Raw genomic sequence first — 15,497 nt, 5'->3', positions numbered from 1 at the left:
CTTTTGCCTTCCATCTTTCCCAGCATCAGGGTCTTTTCTAATGAGTCAGCTCTTTGCATCAGGTGGCCAAAGTATTGGAGCTTCAGCATCAATCCTTCCAATGAATATTCAGGGTTGATTTCCTTTAGGATTGACTGGTTTGATCTCTTTGCAGTCCTGGGGACTCTCAAGAGTCTTCTCCAGCACCACATTTTGAAAGCATCAATTCTTCCGTGTTCAGCCTTCTTTATGGTCCAACTCTCACACCTGTACATGACTACTGGAAAATCCATAGCTTTAACTATACAGACTTTTGTCAGCAAAGTGATGTCTCTGCTTTTTAATGTGCTGTCTAGGCTTGTCATAACTTTCCTTCCAAGGAGCAAGTGTCTTTTAATTTCACGTCTGCAGTCACTGTCTGTAGTGGTTTTGAAGCCCAAGAAAATAAAATCTGTCTCTGTTTCCACTTTTTCCCCTTCTGTTTGCCATGAAGGGATGGTACCAGATGCCATGATCTTAGTGTTTTGAATGTTGAGTTTCAAGGCAGCTTTTTCACTCTTCATTATTATTTAATATACTTATCCAAGGCCCAGAGAGAAGAAGTGACTTGCCCAAGATCACACAGCTAACTGGTAGTAGAGTGTATTGAGAAACAATATTCTCAACTACAATAGCTGCTGTCTTTCCATTATATCATCCCCTGGACTCTAAATCCCAAGTCAGTAAGGGCTTACTATGTCTTAGTTCCTTTTCACTTTCTGTCATTAGGGTGGTGTCATCTGCATTTCTGAGGTAGTTGATATTTCCCCTGGCAATCTTGATTCTAGCTTGTGAGTCATCTAGCCTGACATTTCACAGGATGGACTCCCCATGTAAATTAAATAAGCTGGGTGACATTATACAGCCTTGTTGTATTCCTTTCCCAATTTTGAATCAGTCCACTGTTCCATGTCTGGTTTTAGCTGTTGCTTCTTGATCTGCATACAGGTTTCTCAGGAGACAGGTAAGGTGGTCAGGTACTCCTGTCTCTAAGAATTTTCCACACCATCAAAGGCTTTAGTGTAGTCAGTGAAGCAGATATACATGTTTTTTTTTCTGGAATTCCCTTGCTTTCTCCATTATCCAATGAATGTTGGCAATTTGATCTCTGGTTCCTCTGCCTTTTCTAAACCCAGTTTGTACATCTGGAAGTTGTTGGTTCACATACTATTGAAGTATAACTTGAAGGATTTTGAGCCTAACCATGCTAACATGAAATGAGCTCAACTGTATGGTAGTTTGAACATTCTTTGGCATTGCCCTTCTTTGGAATTGGAATGAAAACTGACTTTTTCAGGCCTGTGGCCACTGCTGTTTTCCAAATTTGCTGGCATATTGAGTGCAGCACTATAACAGCACCATCTTTTAGGATTTGAAATAGCTCAGTTGGAAGTTCATCACCTCCACTAGCTGTGTTCATAGTAATGCTTCCTAAGGCCCACTTGACTTCACATTCCAGGATGTCCGACTCTGGTTGACTAACCACATTATTGTGGTTATCTGGCTCATTTAGACCTTTTTAGTATAGCTCTTTTGTGTATTCGTGCCACCTCTTTTTAATCTCTTCTTCTTCTGTTAGGTCCTTACCATTTTTGCCCTTTATGGAGCCCATCCTTGCATGAAATGTTATGTTGGTATCTCCAGTTTTTTTGAAGCTATTGCTAGTCTTTCTCATTCTCTTGTTTTCCTCTGTTTCTTTGCATTGTTCATTTAAAAAGAAAGCCTTAATTATAAGACTTAAAAACAAAAAAGATTGCGTTTGATAGGAGTAACTTCATTTCTGACAGTCACACCAAGGAACATTTGGAGGAGAATTTAGCCAAATGACTTTGGAACAGTCTTTCTATTTCTGACTTTTCTTAAAGCCCTCAGGTATTGTGAAGTGAAGTGAAGTACAGGTCACTCAGTTGTGTCCGACTCTTTGTGACAGCCCTGGACTGTAGCCCACCAGGCTCCTCTATCCATGGAATTCTGCAGGCAAGAATACTGGAGTTGGTAGCCGTTCCGTTCTCCAGGGGATCTTCCCAACCCAGGGATTGAACCCAGGTCTCCCGCGTTGCAGGAAGATTCTTTGCCATTTGAGCCAACAGGAAAGCCAGGGATTGTAGCTGTACTTTTAAAATTAACCAAGTTCTTATTTAATCTGTATCATTTCTAAATTTCCTTAAGTCATGATTTTAGCAATCTAAATAATACCAACTTTCAGCTGCTGTTAATAAGACTGTGTGAAATATTCTTTTAATTTATGCCTCTGGTTTTACAGGAATCCCTTTGGTTGTCCTTAAATTTTTCGTTGGAAACTTTTCAGCTCTGTGGTTTTCCCCTTAGAAACTTTTCTAGCCTAGTGCTCTATTGTAGATTTATGTGGTTTTCTATGATGGTATGTATGATAATTTTCAGGTTTTATTTTTCCTATTGTGTCTTTCCTTTTGAGGTGTGTCTTTGTTTATTATTTGTTATTTATTATGTATGCAGTTTGCTGTGCTAATGACTTGAAAGACTTCTAGTTTTCATTTGACTTCTAACTGAAACCCGAGAACCCTTTGTCGTTTGGTTTTATCTTACATACTGTGTATATTTGATCACTTTTCACATAGAGTATTTCCTTGTGCATATTGGGTCCTTACTGCTGTTTTACATGCACATAAAACTTTATAAAAATGTCTTGTACTTTATTCTTACTAGCTTTGTTCTGTGCTTTACTATCTAAATGTCTGTGTCATTTGCAAACCTGAAGATTTCTGTCCAATTCTTTCTACTAAATCATCTAAATATTTAAACGAATTGATCTTCGTATTATCTGTGGGTGTTTTTGTCTCCTATATGTCTCTATCTGGTTTTCTTTTTTTTTTTTTTGGCTGTGCCATGCAGCTTGCAGGATCTTAGTTCCTTGACAGGGATCATACCAGGGCCTGGAAAACACAAGAGTCCCAACCACTGGACCACCAGGGAATTCCCCTTGTGTTTTTTTTTTTTTGTCTCTATACTTAAGTTTTCCAGTATCATATTTTTAAAAGTTTATTTATATACAACTTGATCAAAACTTAGTAGATAATGGTGTTTACTTCCTTTTGTTCATATATTTTTTTGAGTCAAAGAATCAGATAGTAGAAGCAGAAGTATTTTGTGGCTTAATGGATTTGTAGCTGACATATTTCATTCCTACCTTATAGCTTCTGGATTGTAAGCTAAGAGTAACTCCTCTTTGCAGTGGAGCCAAAAGGCCTTGCATTAGCCCAACGAATGCATTCGTGAACTATACCTGTCTCTCTCTGTCTTTTTTTTTTTTTTTTGCTACATTACTCAGCTTGTGGGATCGTAGCTCTCCAACCAGGGACCTAACCTGCACCCTCAGTAATGAAAGCCCAGAGTCTTAACCACTGGACAACCAGGGAATTCCCTATGCTTTGTCTTTTTTGAGGCCACTCTTTCCTTTTAGGTTCTTAACTGTGTTTGAAACAATAAACTTTTGGATAAGTGATGTAATTTATTCTCCCTTGGTAGAGTGTGTTCTCTGTGCATTTGCCTTTTCCCCCTCAATGTAGTCAAAGAATTAATCTGACGGGAGTCTATTATTTCTCCTGTGGTTTACATCTTTGTGACAGTCAGTAGAACTTGAGTCTTTTGTGGCTCCAAAAGAGTTTCGTTAGATTTTAGCACAGCTCACTCTGTAAAAGGTGTAGAAATGTGTGTTTTTTTGTTTTTTTTTTTTTTTGGTAGCACATTTTAGGGGATGCACATGTTTCATCCCTAAAGTAATAGTGTTGCTGCTGCTGCTAAGTCACTTCAGTCATGACCGACTCAGTGCGACCCCATAGACAGCAGCCCACCAGGCTCCCCCATCCCTGGGATTCTCCAGGCAAGAACACTGGAGTGGGTTGCCATTTCCTTCTGCAAAGCATGGAAGTGAAAAGTGAAAGTGAAGTCGCTCAGTCGTGTCTGACTCTTAGTGACCCCATGGACTGCAGCTCACCAGGCTCTTCCGTCCATGGGATTTTCCAGGCAAGAGTACTGGAGTGGGGTCCATTGCCTTCTCTGAAGTAATAGTGTTAGTGCAACTAAATATGTGAATATCACCTCAGCCATAAAGTTCTGTTGAACTAGTAGCTAATTGGTAAGAGGATTAACAGCCTTAATTCTGATGTAGGGAGTTGGTGGTGTAAGAATTAGGCATAAAATAAATACTATGTAGTTTATTAATATGGATGTTACTACTTTTGTTGCTAAAATTTATAAGCAACTCAGTTCTAGCAGCTTAAAAAAATAATTTATATTTTTGGCTGCACTGGGTCTTTGCTGCTGCATAGACTTTCTCTAATTGCAGAGAGTGGGGGCACTCTGTATGTGCGTGTGCGGGCTTCTCATTGCGGTGGCTTCTCTTGTTGCAGAACGTGGGCTCTAGGGCATGCAGGCTTCAGTAGCTGCAGCACATGGGCTCAGCAGTTGTGGCTCCCAAGCTCTAGAGCACAGGCTCCATAGGGATGGTGCATGGGCGTATTGAGATACTCCACGGCACGTGGGATCTTCCCTGATCAGGGATCCTGGTTTGGCAGGCAGATTCTCTACCACTAAGCCTCCAGGGAAGCCCAGTTCTAACAGTTTTTATTTTTTATTTAGTCATATGAACGTTGTATGCATTACATACATTTGGGTTTTTTTTTTTTTTTTTTTTTTTACTACATGAAATTTTTAAAAAAGAAAACCACTCTATCATTACTTCTGTGACGCTTGTCTGGTTCTATAATTTAATAAAATAGGAAAAAAGCTTAGAGTCATGATTTTCTTTGGATTTTAATGTTGTTTTATTTAGTAATAAACTTTAAGCATGCAACATATGTTTTTACCCAGTCCTGTAACAGGATTAAATGGGCAATGATGGCTTGAAACCTACTACATATTTTGCTAACACATTGAGATTATTTCTTAATTTGTAGTGTATCATTAAATTATAAGCATCATTGTAAAAAAATTAAATTGCAAGTAAGTAGTTTCAAAAGCTAGAAGCAAATTTTTGTGTGTGTTGAGGATTTTCTGTAATTTTAGTGGTATTTAATTGTTAAACTAAGAGAAGAATATTTACAATTTTAGGTCATTTTAATTACATGTGAAATAACATGACAAACAGGATAAGATAGTTATAGTTTTCCTATTTTTTCAGCTTAAAAAAAGCACTTTAATATTTGTATGCTTATGAGAATGTGTATGTGTGAATATTTTAAAAGGATTTTTCAGATATGCTAAGTATGACTCTTTGATTTCCATAGAAACAGAATTTTGGAGCAGGAAATGACTTAAGTGATGGCCTATCCTCATTGATAACCTTAGAAATGAGTGTAGTTTAGACTGTGAGGATAGTCAAGCTGTTTTGCTGGAGGTCACAAGCTGATAGAGTGAGAATGTTCTTACCTGTTTTCTTCCTTGAGCGAGCAAGCAAGCTTAGTCAGTTTAGTCGTCTCTGACTCTGTGCAACCGTGTGGACTCTAGCCTGCCAGGTTCTTCTGTCCATGGGATTTTCCAGGCAGGAATACTGGAGTGGGTAGCCATGCCCTCCTCTAGGGGGTCTTCCCTATACTGGGAAGAGAACCCTTGTCTCTTAAGTCTCCTGCATTGGCAGGCTGGTTTTTTACCACTAGCGCCACCTGGAAAGCCCAAACTTTTTTCCCTAACCCAAGTTGTGTTCTAATATGTGAAACATTCTGTACTACCATGACACCAAGAACGTTATGAATTTCCTATGGAAATTTTCATAGGAGCCACTCAAATATCTAATTTACTTGGGGGGAAAATGCTCGATAAAATAGTTTTTTGGTAGAGTTATTTTCTCATATTTTTCTCAAAGGTAGATTATTAAACATGATTGCTGTGACTTCCCTGGCAGTCCAGTGGTTAAAATTCTGTGCTTCCACTGCAGGGGACACAGGTTTGATCCCTCATCATTGGGCGCTAAGATCCCACATGCCTCACTGTACATTCTCCCCCTGCTGCTGCTGCTAAGTCGCATCAGTCGTGTCCGACTCTGTGTGACCCCATAGACGGCGGCCCACCAGGCTCCCCCGTCCCTGGGATTCTCCAGGCAAGAACACTGCAGTGGGTTGCCATTTCCTTCTCCAATGCATGAAAGTGAAAAGTGAAAGTGAAGTCACTCAGTTGTGCCCCATGGGGACTCTTAGTGACCCCGTGGACTGGAGCCTACCAGGCTCCTCCGTCCATGGGATTTTCCAGGCAAGAGTACTGGAGTGGGGTGCCATATTCTCCCACTACGCCCCCCGCAAAATTAAAGTTACTAAAATGTTGACTAGAAGGAAGAGAGAATTTTTGGAGTAGTGAATGGGCAGGGGCAGGTGGTATGTTAGAACAAGTCATGACTACTTAGAACTCCTCGTGGCTCTAGTTGGCATATATCTATGTCAGAGAGAGTGACTCCGCTCTAGTGTTAGGTGGATATTTCCATAGATAAGGCAAGGTACCCTGTCTGAGGTCACCAGTACAGTTTTCAGGAGAAAAAGGGCTTTTAAGAGTGCATGTCCACTCAAGTCACTTTGTAATTGAAACTCCTGGGTTGAATACCTGTTCCTTAAGCTGATTTAGAATAAGTAGATATGAAAATTTAGAAAAATACATTTTTTAAGTGAAAGAAATGTTTAACCTAAGCAAGTTAAGTTATAGAAGAGAATTATATGCATTTTATACTTTGTATGTTGTTATGGTTTGCCATTGATCCAGTTCCCACGCCTGTTATTGTTTAGTTGCTGAGTTGTGTCCAACTCTTTCATGACTCCATGGACTGTAGCCCACTAGACTCCTAGTGGAGTACGTGAGATTTTCCAAGCCAGAATACTTGGAAAATACTTGGGTTGCCAATTCCTTCTCTATTTAATTGTGTTACTACTACTTGTTTCATAGACTGTGTAAATATATACATACTTGTAGTTTTCCTTAGGATCCCATGTTTGGAATTAAATCAGGTTTGTTCCCCCACGCCCCTTTTGCTTCTTTGCGTATGTCAGCTTTTTATTTGAGATTCACTTTGTAAGATTCTTTTTATAAGTTCTTAGTAACTCTAGTATATAAAATTGAAATGTGTTCTAACTACTTTTGATAAAAATCATATGGCACCCCACTCTAGTACTCTTGCCTGGAAAATCCCATGGATGGAGGAGCCTGGTGGGCTGCCGTCCATGGGGTCACTAGGAGTCGGACACGACTGAGCGACTTCACTTTCACTTTTCACTTTCATGCATTGGAGAAGGAAATGGCAACCCACTCCAGTGTTCTTGCCTGGAGAATCCCAGGGACGGGGGAGCCTGGTGGGCTGCCGTCTATGGGGTCGCACAGAGTCAGACACGACTGAAGTGACTTCGCAGCAGCAGTGTAGGCTGCAATGACTTATGTCTCCTATTTGTCTGTATTTGCTATTGTTATACTTTTTATTTGGAAAGCTTACTTTTATAGAGCTGATAAGTGGTCTCAACTCCAATTATTTAGGAACTCTTGCCTTCCTACGTTGCTTCATCTGTGAAATGATAAACAGCTAGAAACTGTGTATAAGGAAATAGAGGCCACAGTCCTTAAATTTGTAAAATTCCCTTGGCGTCCAGCCTTTTCCCTTGGTTATTACATGGCTAGATAGTTAACAACTCCTCAGTGGTCCCACCCCTGTTAGGATATTCTAAATCTTCACTTAACTGGGAGTGAACTAAAACAACTAACACAAAACATATTCGCAGCGATTCTTCAGTACTTACATTGTGAATTCAAAAAGATTACTTTGGAATTTTCCAGAAAAATATGTCTGAGATTTAAAAATTTGAATGGTTCCTTGTCATTGTGTGTAAATAATGGTTTGAGATAGTTTCTCTTTCTTCAACGTGCATTTTTTTGTAGTTGTTTTGTTTCTTATTTTTATTCATCTGAAGGGTTAGCCTAAATTCACAATTTGTATTTCTTAAATCTTTTTTTTCTTTCTAGTTTTGGCAAGCGTTCTGCAGGAAGCTTTAGGCGTGGCTGTGAATGCATTGTGTTAGAGCCTTCTGAAATGATTGTGGTAAGAAAACTTCTGTGAAGACTTTTTCCCCCTGAAAAAAGTTATGAAATAAAAGCATTTTCACAAACTGCATATAATATATTATATATTTTATAACTTTAGATATATTTATTTCATAACTTTTGAGTTTGAGTTCATAATCATTATAATTATTTATGGGATTCAGTTAAGTGAAAAAGAAAATTTAAAGGAGGGCAAGCACATAAGTATTTGGTGCTTGAACTTTATAAATCTATGAAAATGCCATTTAATTGAAACTTGGGGAGAAAGTGTAGGGTTTTAGATCTCCAAATATTGACTGGAATGAGATACTTTAAATGAGTCACAGTGATATGTATTCAGGCAACAGTTAATATAAGGAAATCCCTTCATTTCCTTTAACTAATTGAAAGACATTTGGGGGAATTTTATGCTGGTTAAACATTCTGTTGAGATTTTTAATCTCTCTTTTTAACTCTATGATTTTGAAAAAATATGCTGAGATAAGATACATGCAAAAAAGAGAATGTTAAAAGATATTAGCAACATAATTATTTTTATTGATGTTTTTTAAAAAAAAAAAGCTTGTCACATTCTTAATATATAAACATGATTTAAAGATAGGATAATATGTACCCCGTTAAAAAATCAGCCACAAAAATAAAGTTGGAGAGAGCGCTCACTAGAGACTTCAGTTGATTTGAAGTACATTTTGTTTCCCATCCAGCACCTATCTGGGAGGGTAAACTTTGTCAATAAATGATGTCCTAAAATAGATGATGATGGGAGTTTTTCGTTCACATTTAATAAACTATTTGGTAAATACATCTGTTTTCATATGAGAGGTAGGTTTTTTCCCCCATGCTGGAGGAGAGGAATTCCTCAGAGCTGGGAACTTCCTCACAAAGCCAGTGGAAACTTTGGGTGAAGTTTCACAAAATTTACTGTTAAGTAAAAATGTGGCATGGTGGTGAGAAAAGATTTAGGATTGGAAGAGTGTAGGCAGATATGTTAGACTCTCCAGCCATGGGTCTTAAAAAGTGTTTTAGATAATTTCCTCAAGAATCTGGTCTCTGTTAATGCTATTTTGTGTTTATCTGAAGGATTTTTGATCTGTAGAATTCCTTGAGGATTGTGTACTTGTCCATATACCAGGTACTACATTTGCCAGTGTGAGAACCATATGAGAATCTAAATATACTTCTTTCTGTGAGCAATCCCATTTTCCTTACGTAAGCATGATGAGGATTAGCCATATGTAACTTTTCTTCTCTGTTAGTCCATTCATCACTTTCTAAATGTTTAAAATGAGGAAATTGTTTTTTGAAAATAATGCTATTTATAAAAAGAAGAAACTGAATCCATAGAACGAAAGTAGGAAGAAAAACCCTTAAGTAATCTACCAAAGTCATTCTGCTAGTAGTCGTGTCTGAGTCATTAGGGATTTGTTTTTTTTTTTTTTAAAGGCAAAAACCAGATTTATTCCATTAGAGTTTTTGTGCTTTAGTTAAGACAATGGAGCTGTTGCTTTCATAATACATGGTGATGAATCCTGTGAGATCTTTCACTAATAAATCAGGTCAAAGACTACTGAAAATATCCTACCCTTTGAAACTACAGGAAATTCAGGAGTTAACCATATTGTCCTAAGTGGAACTGAAAATGCCTCTCTTATAAAGAAAAGTTACTCAAAAGCAATTAGTTCCAGAGAAGCTCAAAAGCAGTTGAAGTCTGTCGAGATAGTTTGTCTACAAATGTCTTTGCACAATGAATGAATGTGGACTATCCGTAAGTTTTATTCTGCGTCTAATCTTAATATGGAACGTGGTGTTTGAGGAAATGAAATTTTGGGGGATTTTATTTCAGGTAGACTATATGGATGAAAATGAAGAATATTTTCAGCGTCAAGCTTCTCATCGACAGTCTCGAAGGAGATTTAGAAAAATCAACCAGAAAGGGGAAAGACAAACTATTATTGACACTGTGGATCCTTATCCTGTGGGCAAACCACCTTTGCCTAGAGGCTATCATACGGTAAGTTATATAAGTATAATAATTGTATTTATCTTTATAATTTTTTGCTGGGAGTTTTGTGAAAAGATGTGAATTTTCTATTTTTGACCAGTAATTTCTTTTTGTGGTATTACTTGTCCAAAGTGCAGATTTTTCTGGAAACACACATAATATGACTAGTTAAAGGAACCTTGAAATAAATTGTCAAAAGATGTTGTTTAGCCTTTTAATTTCTTAAAATGCTCTCAGGATCAGTTTTGTGATCAGCATGTACAATTGTAACTGGGATACTTTTTCTTACCTTAATGTAAAATTTTGTCATCTCCCTCCCCATTCCCAATGACTGGTATCATACCTATTTTTTTATTCAAAAGTTAGCTAGCTAAAATTTGCTTATTCTCGTAGCTTTTCATACCATTGTGTGAATATTATCTGAGAATTTTTTTGTTTGTTTAAATTGTTTAATTTGTTTAATATGATGACATTAGAGCCTAATTTGAAAGGTTGTTTCTTTATATTCCAGTGTAAAGATAATCTGAAGCATTTCTAATAGGTTCAGAGGTTCTCTTCAATGGTTTCACCCACTTAGTTGTCATTTATTTTATACACATTAGGTTAATAAGCTACTTTTTATGTTTGAGGAAACCGAGGCAAAGATAATGAGCGATTTATACAAGACCCCAGCGTAGTCAGCGTGGGAGACTGTTTCTGACTTCTCTCTCTTTGCTTGGGTGCACTCCGTCCATGTCCTCTGGGGGCCCACACAACATTGTGGCAAATATATTTAAGGATTTCTGTTTTCAAGGAAAAAAGTGACTTGAATTCTTACACATCATAATTAGGTCAAAGATGGCTTATCTATACTTACAATACCATTAAACAAGTACTCATTTTTTGAAATTAATTTTAAAATGGAAATGTGAAAAAATAAAAGTAGGTAATTCACAGCTATTTTATAATTTCTCATTTGTTTTTTTCACCTAGCCTCTTTCTTTTGCAAATAAGTATAAATGTAAAACACATGGGAAAATGTATATAGATGTAAAATTATGAACTTAATTTTCTGATAACTTGAAGTGATGTATTTTATCCCCACACTTCATGTGTTCTATTTCTGAGAGCTCTTTGTATTTGAATATTTAAGCAGTTTTGACCACCAGCTATCTGCCTACTCCTCTTGCTGCCCATGCACAATTTTAATTTAACATGAATTTCATAGTTGAATCATTTCATTGAGCTCCTTTGGAAAGGGTTGCTTTTGCTCATCATAAAGCCAGCTTTGTTTGCCTTTTGGAGAGACTTAGTATTTTCTTTTTTTTTTAAACCTATGAAAGGTTTTTTGTTACTATTGTCTATAAAAGAAGGTAGTATTTTTAGTGTTGATGTAGTATCATGGAATAAGGAAATATGGATTAAAAATAGTTATACACATTAATAGTACAGACTACTCATACTGTTAACACTCTTTCTGCTTTGGAATTATTTTTCCAAATCATATTCCATGCTAAGATATTTAGCGGCAATGTGAGTTACTAAAAATTTCATATTAAGGCTGATTGGTACGATTTTATAGTTATATATTCCTCTCACTTAACTTGGGAGGGTCACTTTATAGTTATTTCTCCTATCCCTGCGTTTTCCCCCTTTATGGAATTCTTTACTCACCTCCCATACATGACTTCTCTTTTTTTAATCTGAGTTTTTAAAAAAATGTGTACTTTTTAACAAGATTACTTTTTTTTTTTTTTAGTGGTTTAAAAAAGTGTTTTATCTGGTCAACAGGCCAGAAAATTTAGTACTATGGTGAAAATTTTAACTTGCTTAATGATGGATCAGGCACCAGTTTACTAATATATGTGACATGTGTTAATTTTCCTAAATGAGTTCAGATGGGCAACAACAGAGTCATAATTGAAAATACTGAATCCCATCTTTTCATGCAAATTGTGTTTTATTCATATATTATTATTGTATCTAAGTACAAGATTTTAACATACGAACAACAACATTTTGTTTTGAATTTTTGGTACCTCAGGGTATAAAGAATTAAGTGAAGAAGATCATTATTCTTCATTAGCCCTAAGTCACCTTTACTTATTCTGAGCAGAAGTACTCCTTTTGAAAGAACTAGGGTAGGAACCAGGGTGAAAATTTTTTTGAACAGGTGCATGGTCCTACATCACCGATGATCTCAGTGGTGGCAGGTGCATTTCAGGTGCATGGCTAAGGAACATAAGGACATCATATGTGTAGTCAATGCTGTATGGTCATTCTTAACCTGATTTAACATGATCTTCATTTTGGCAGATGTACTGTAGCATGTCTGATAATGTCATCTTTTCCTTTCCTCCTCTATGGCACTCATTTCATTTTGGCTCAAAGGAATGCACTAAATCTCAGGTATTGTAATTTGTGTGGTCTCCTAATACTAACCTCAGTTCATTTGTGAGTTTGCATTGTAACTAACAAGTTTATAATATTGACGTGTTTTGCTTGGTCTTGTTCTTTTGTATTTTGCCCTGATTTAGTAAAATCTCTTACAACTTTGAAACTATCAGTGGTTTAAGTGATGTCACAGGCTGCTTTATTTGTGCAGACATAGGGATAAATTGCCCACTTTGTTTGAAGAAAGAATAAAACTGCAGCCTACATAGTTTTAAGAATGAGTGGAGCATTATTCTTAACTAACCTGCTTTGTGCTTAAAGAAATGAAGAAAGACCGGCTGATAGACATCATGGATGTTTCATTGCTTTTTGTGTGAAAGTTTTATGGCAAATCCATTAGACATTTACATATTAAAGGCTATAGGTGAAAGCTTCAAATTTCAGGAATCCCAATGTAAGAGCATTTTGGGAGACCACTGGTAAAATTTTAGTCAGAATAAAGGCTTAGTCAAAAAGGAAATAAGAATTTAAAATCCACTTGTATTTTCTTATTTGTGCTTGATTTTTAACCAGATTTCATGCTTTTATTTCATTCTCTGTTTTAATTGAGTCCTGTAGTAATTTGTTTGCTCATTTCTTTCATGCCAGTACATAACTAATGTACATTTTCAGTATTACTCATTTGAAATTTTCAGTCAAATTTGGGGTTATCGGGGAATTTGGAGTCAGGGAAGAAAAACTGATTTCTAAAAACTTTTTATGGTTGTGTTTTCTTATTGCCCAGGAAAAAGATCATGGATAATTTAATTCACATTAGAGGAGGGCTACTGTCAGAATAATGTCTTTGGCTACTATAGTAACGTCACCTAAAAGCATAAAATATTTGTATAACTTTTCAAATTAAAATGAGGCTGTTACTTTACATCCTGTGTAAGAAGATGCATATTAAAATGGCACAGGTGACATGATTGCTCTATTGTGTTTTAGAAGCACTGCTAATTTTTCAGTGATGTGGTAAATCTTAAAAAATGATAGTTTTTAAATTTGATAAAATTTTGATAAAATTATATACTTTTTTTTTTTCATTGTGCCTGTGTTTTGAGCTTTTATCTGGTATATACTTAAAAGTATGTAACTTTACTATTTTAAAAGGTACTATTTTAAAATGTAATTAATCCTCTTCTTTTTCATTGATAATATGAGAAATTACCAGTTAGTCTAATTCCCATTTAGAATTAGGAATTTAATTGAAAATATGCACTAAATTACAATGTATACCTTGTGTAAACTTTTTAAACTTAGATGTGTCACAACAGTTTGACAGATTATAATAATTTTCTTCAGTAACACGAATACTTATATAGTCCATGTAGAGTGTTTTCAGGTCACTTTTTCAAGGCAAGTGTACGAGATTTACAGAGAATAAGCATTTTAAAATGCAGTGAGAAGGCAAGATTGGAGATGGCTTTCATTAGCATTTTCTTACATTTTGATGAGTTGAGTTGAAGCTGTATTTAAGAATGCCAGAAAATAGGATGTGACATGAATTTTCCATCTTTTAGTGGGTAAAGGCGGTAGAGGGGCAGGTCATGGATAAAATTCTTGGCAGAGGCTGGAAAATTGGGGTCATTCCTAGACGGATTTGGAACTTTGGGCAAGTTTATCTTGTCAACAGGTTCAGAATAGGATGGGGAAACCTGTTTATTTTACCCCTAATTACAGACTCTTTCTGCAGTCATGGGTAATTTATTTTAGAAGTTGAGTGGGTAAGAAAATCTGAGTTCCATAATAAAAAGGGAGAGGAGAAGTGGAAAGAAGGACTTAAAAGGCAGATATGAGTGCATGCTCAGCCGTTTCCTACTCTTTGCAACCCTATGGACTGTAGCCCACCAGACTCCTCTGTCCATGAAATTCTCGAGGCAAGAATACTGGAGCGGGTTGCCATTTCCTGGGAAGCCCCTAAAATGTGGAAGGACCCTCTTACTTTTACCTCACTGCAAGGATTGGGAAGCTGGCACATGCCTGTTTTATCATCTTTTTTCCTCTTATTTTTTTAAAGCAGAAAAAAGGAAAAAGAACAGTTCTGTCCTCTTTCTAGTTTGGAAAGAGCAGAACTTATACGGAGATATTATACTGCTGATGGGGACTGTTGATCTGTCTGTTTGATCATGGGGCTCAGGGTTCTTCTCATATGTGTGTTCTTACACTTAGTATAGGCTGTCTCTCTGAATGCAGCGTATATTTTTGACAATGGATGCACCCACATTGACATCTCATTGTCACACAAGTCAATAATTTTTATTACTGGTATATGAAAATATTGGTGTATGAAAATAAGAGATGGCAGGAATACACAGAAGAACTGTACAAAAAAGATCTTCCCAACCCAGATAATCACAATGGTGTGATCACTGACCTAGAGCCAGACATCCTGGAATGTGAAGTCAAGTGGGCCTTAGAAAGCATCACTACGAACAAAGCTAGTGGAGGTGATAGAATTCCAGTTGAGCTATTCCAAATCCTGAAAGATGATGCTGTGAAAGTGCTGCACTCAATATGCCAGCAAATTTGGAAGACTCAGCAGTGGTCACAGGACTGGAAAAGGTCAGTTTTCATTCCAATCCCAAAGAAAGGCAATTCCAAAGAATGCTCAAACTACCGCACAATTGCACTCATCTCACACGCTAGTAAAGTAATGCTCAAAATTCTCCAAGCCAGACTTCAGCAATATGTGAACCGTGAACTTGCTGATGTTCAAGCTGGTTTTAGAAAAGGCAGAGGAACCAGAGATCAAATTGCCAACATCCTCTGGATCATGGAAAAAGCAAGAGAGTTCCAGAGAAACATCTATTTCTGCTTTATTGACTATGCCAAAGCCTTTGACTATGTGTATCACAATCAACTGTGGAAAATTCTGAAAGAGATGGGAATACCAGACCACCTCATCTGCCTCTTGAGAAATTTGTATGCAGGTCAGGAAGCAACAGTTAGAACTAGACATGGAACAACAGACTGGTTCCAAATAGGAAAAGGAGTTCGTCAAGGCTGTATATTGTCA

At 36.8% G+C, this 15,497-nt stretch overlaps 1 protein-coding gene across 17 annotated transcripts in view; it reads left to right on the top strand.

Moving 5' to 3' along the window:
- RAPGEF2 (Rap guanine nucleotide exchange factor 2) overlaps positions 1 to 15,497 on the top strand; it is a 275,356-nt gene that overhangs the window by 140,806 nt on the left and 119,053 nt on the right. For 15 of the 17 annotated variants that reach the window (XM_055550904.1, XM_055550912.1, XM_055550906.1 and 12 more), the window contains 3 exons: positions 7,987 to 8,062; positions 9,908 to 10,075; positions 12,437 to 12,454. In XM_055550904.1, the coding sequence (XP_055406879.1) occupies positions 7,987 to 8,062; positions 9,908 to 10,075; positions 12,437 to 12,454 (262 nt within the window). The remainder of the gene's footprint in view (positions 1 to 7,986; positions 8,063 to 9,907; positions 10,076 to 12,436; positions 12,455 to 15,497) is intronic. The other 2 variants (XM_055550911.1, XM_055550903.1) reach the window with 1 other exon arrangement.

Source organism: Bubalus kerabau, chromosome 16 (genome assembly GCF_029407905.1).
Source record: "Bubalus kerabau isolate K-KA32 ecotype Philippines breed swamp buffalo chromosome 16, PCC_UOA_SB_1v2, whole genome shotgun sequence".
Classification (NCBI taxonomy): Eukaryota; Metazoa; Chordata; class Mammalia; order Artiodactyla; family Bovidae; genus Bubalus; species Bubalus kerabau.
Note: the sequence above shows the minus strand (reverse complement) of the source record. Positions and strands in the feature narration are given on the sequence as shown.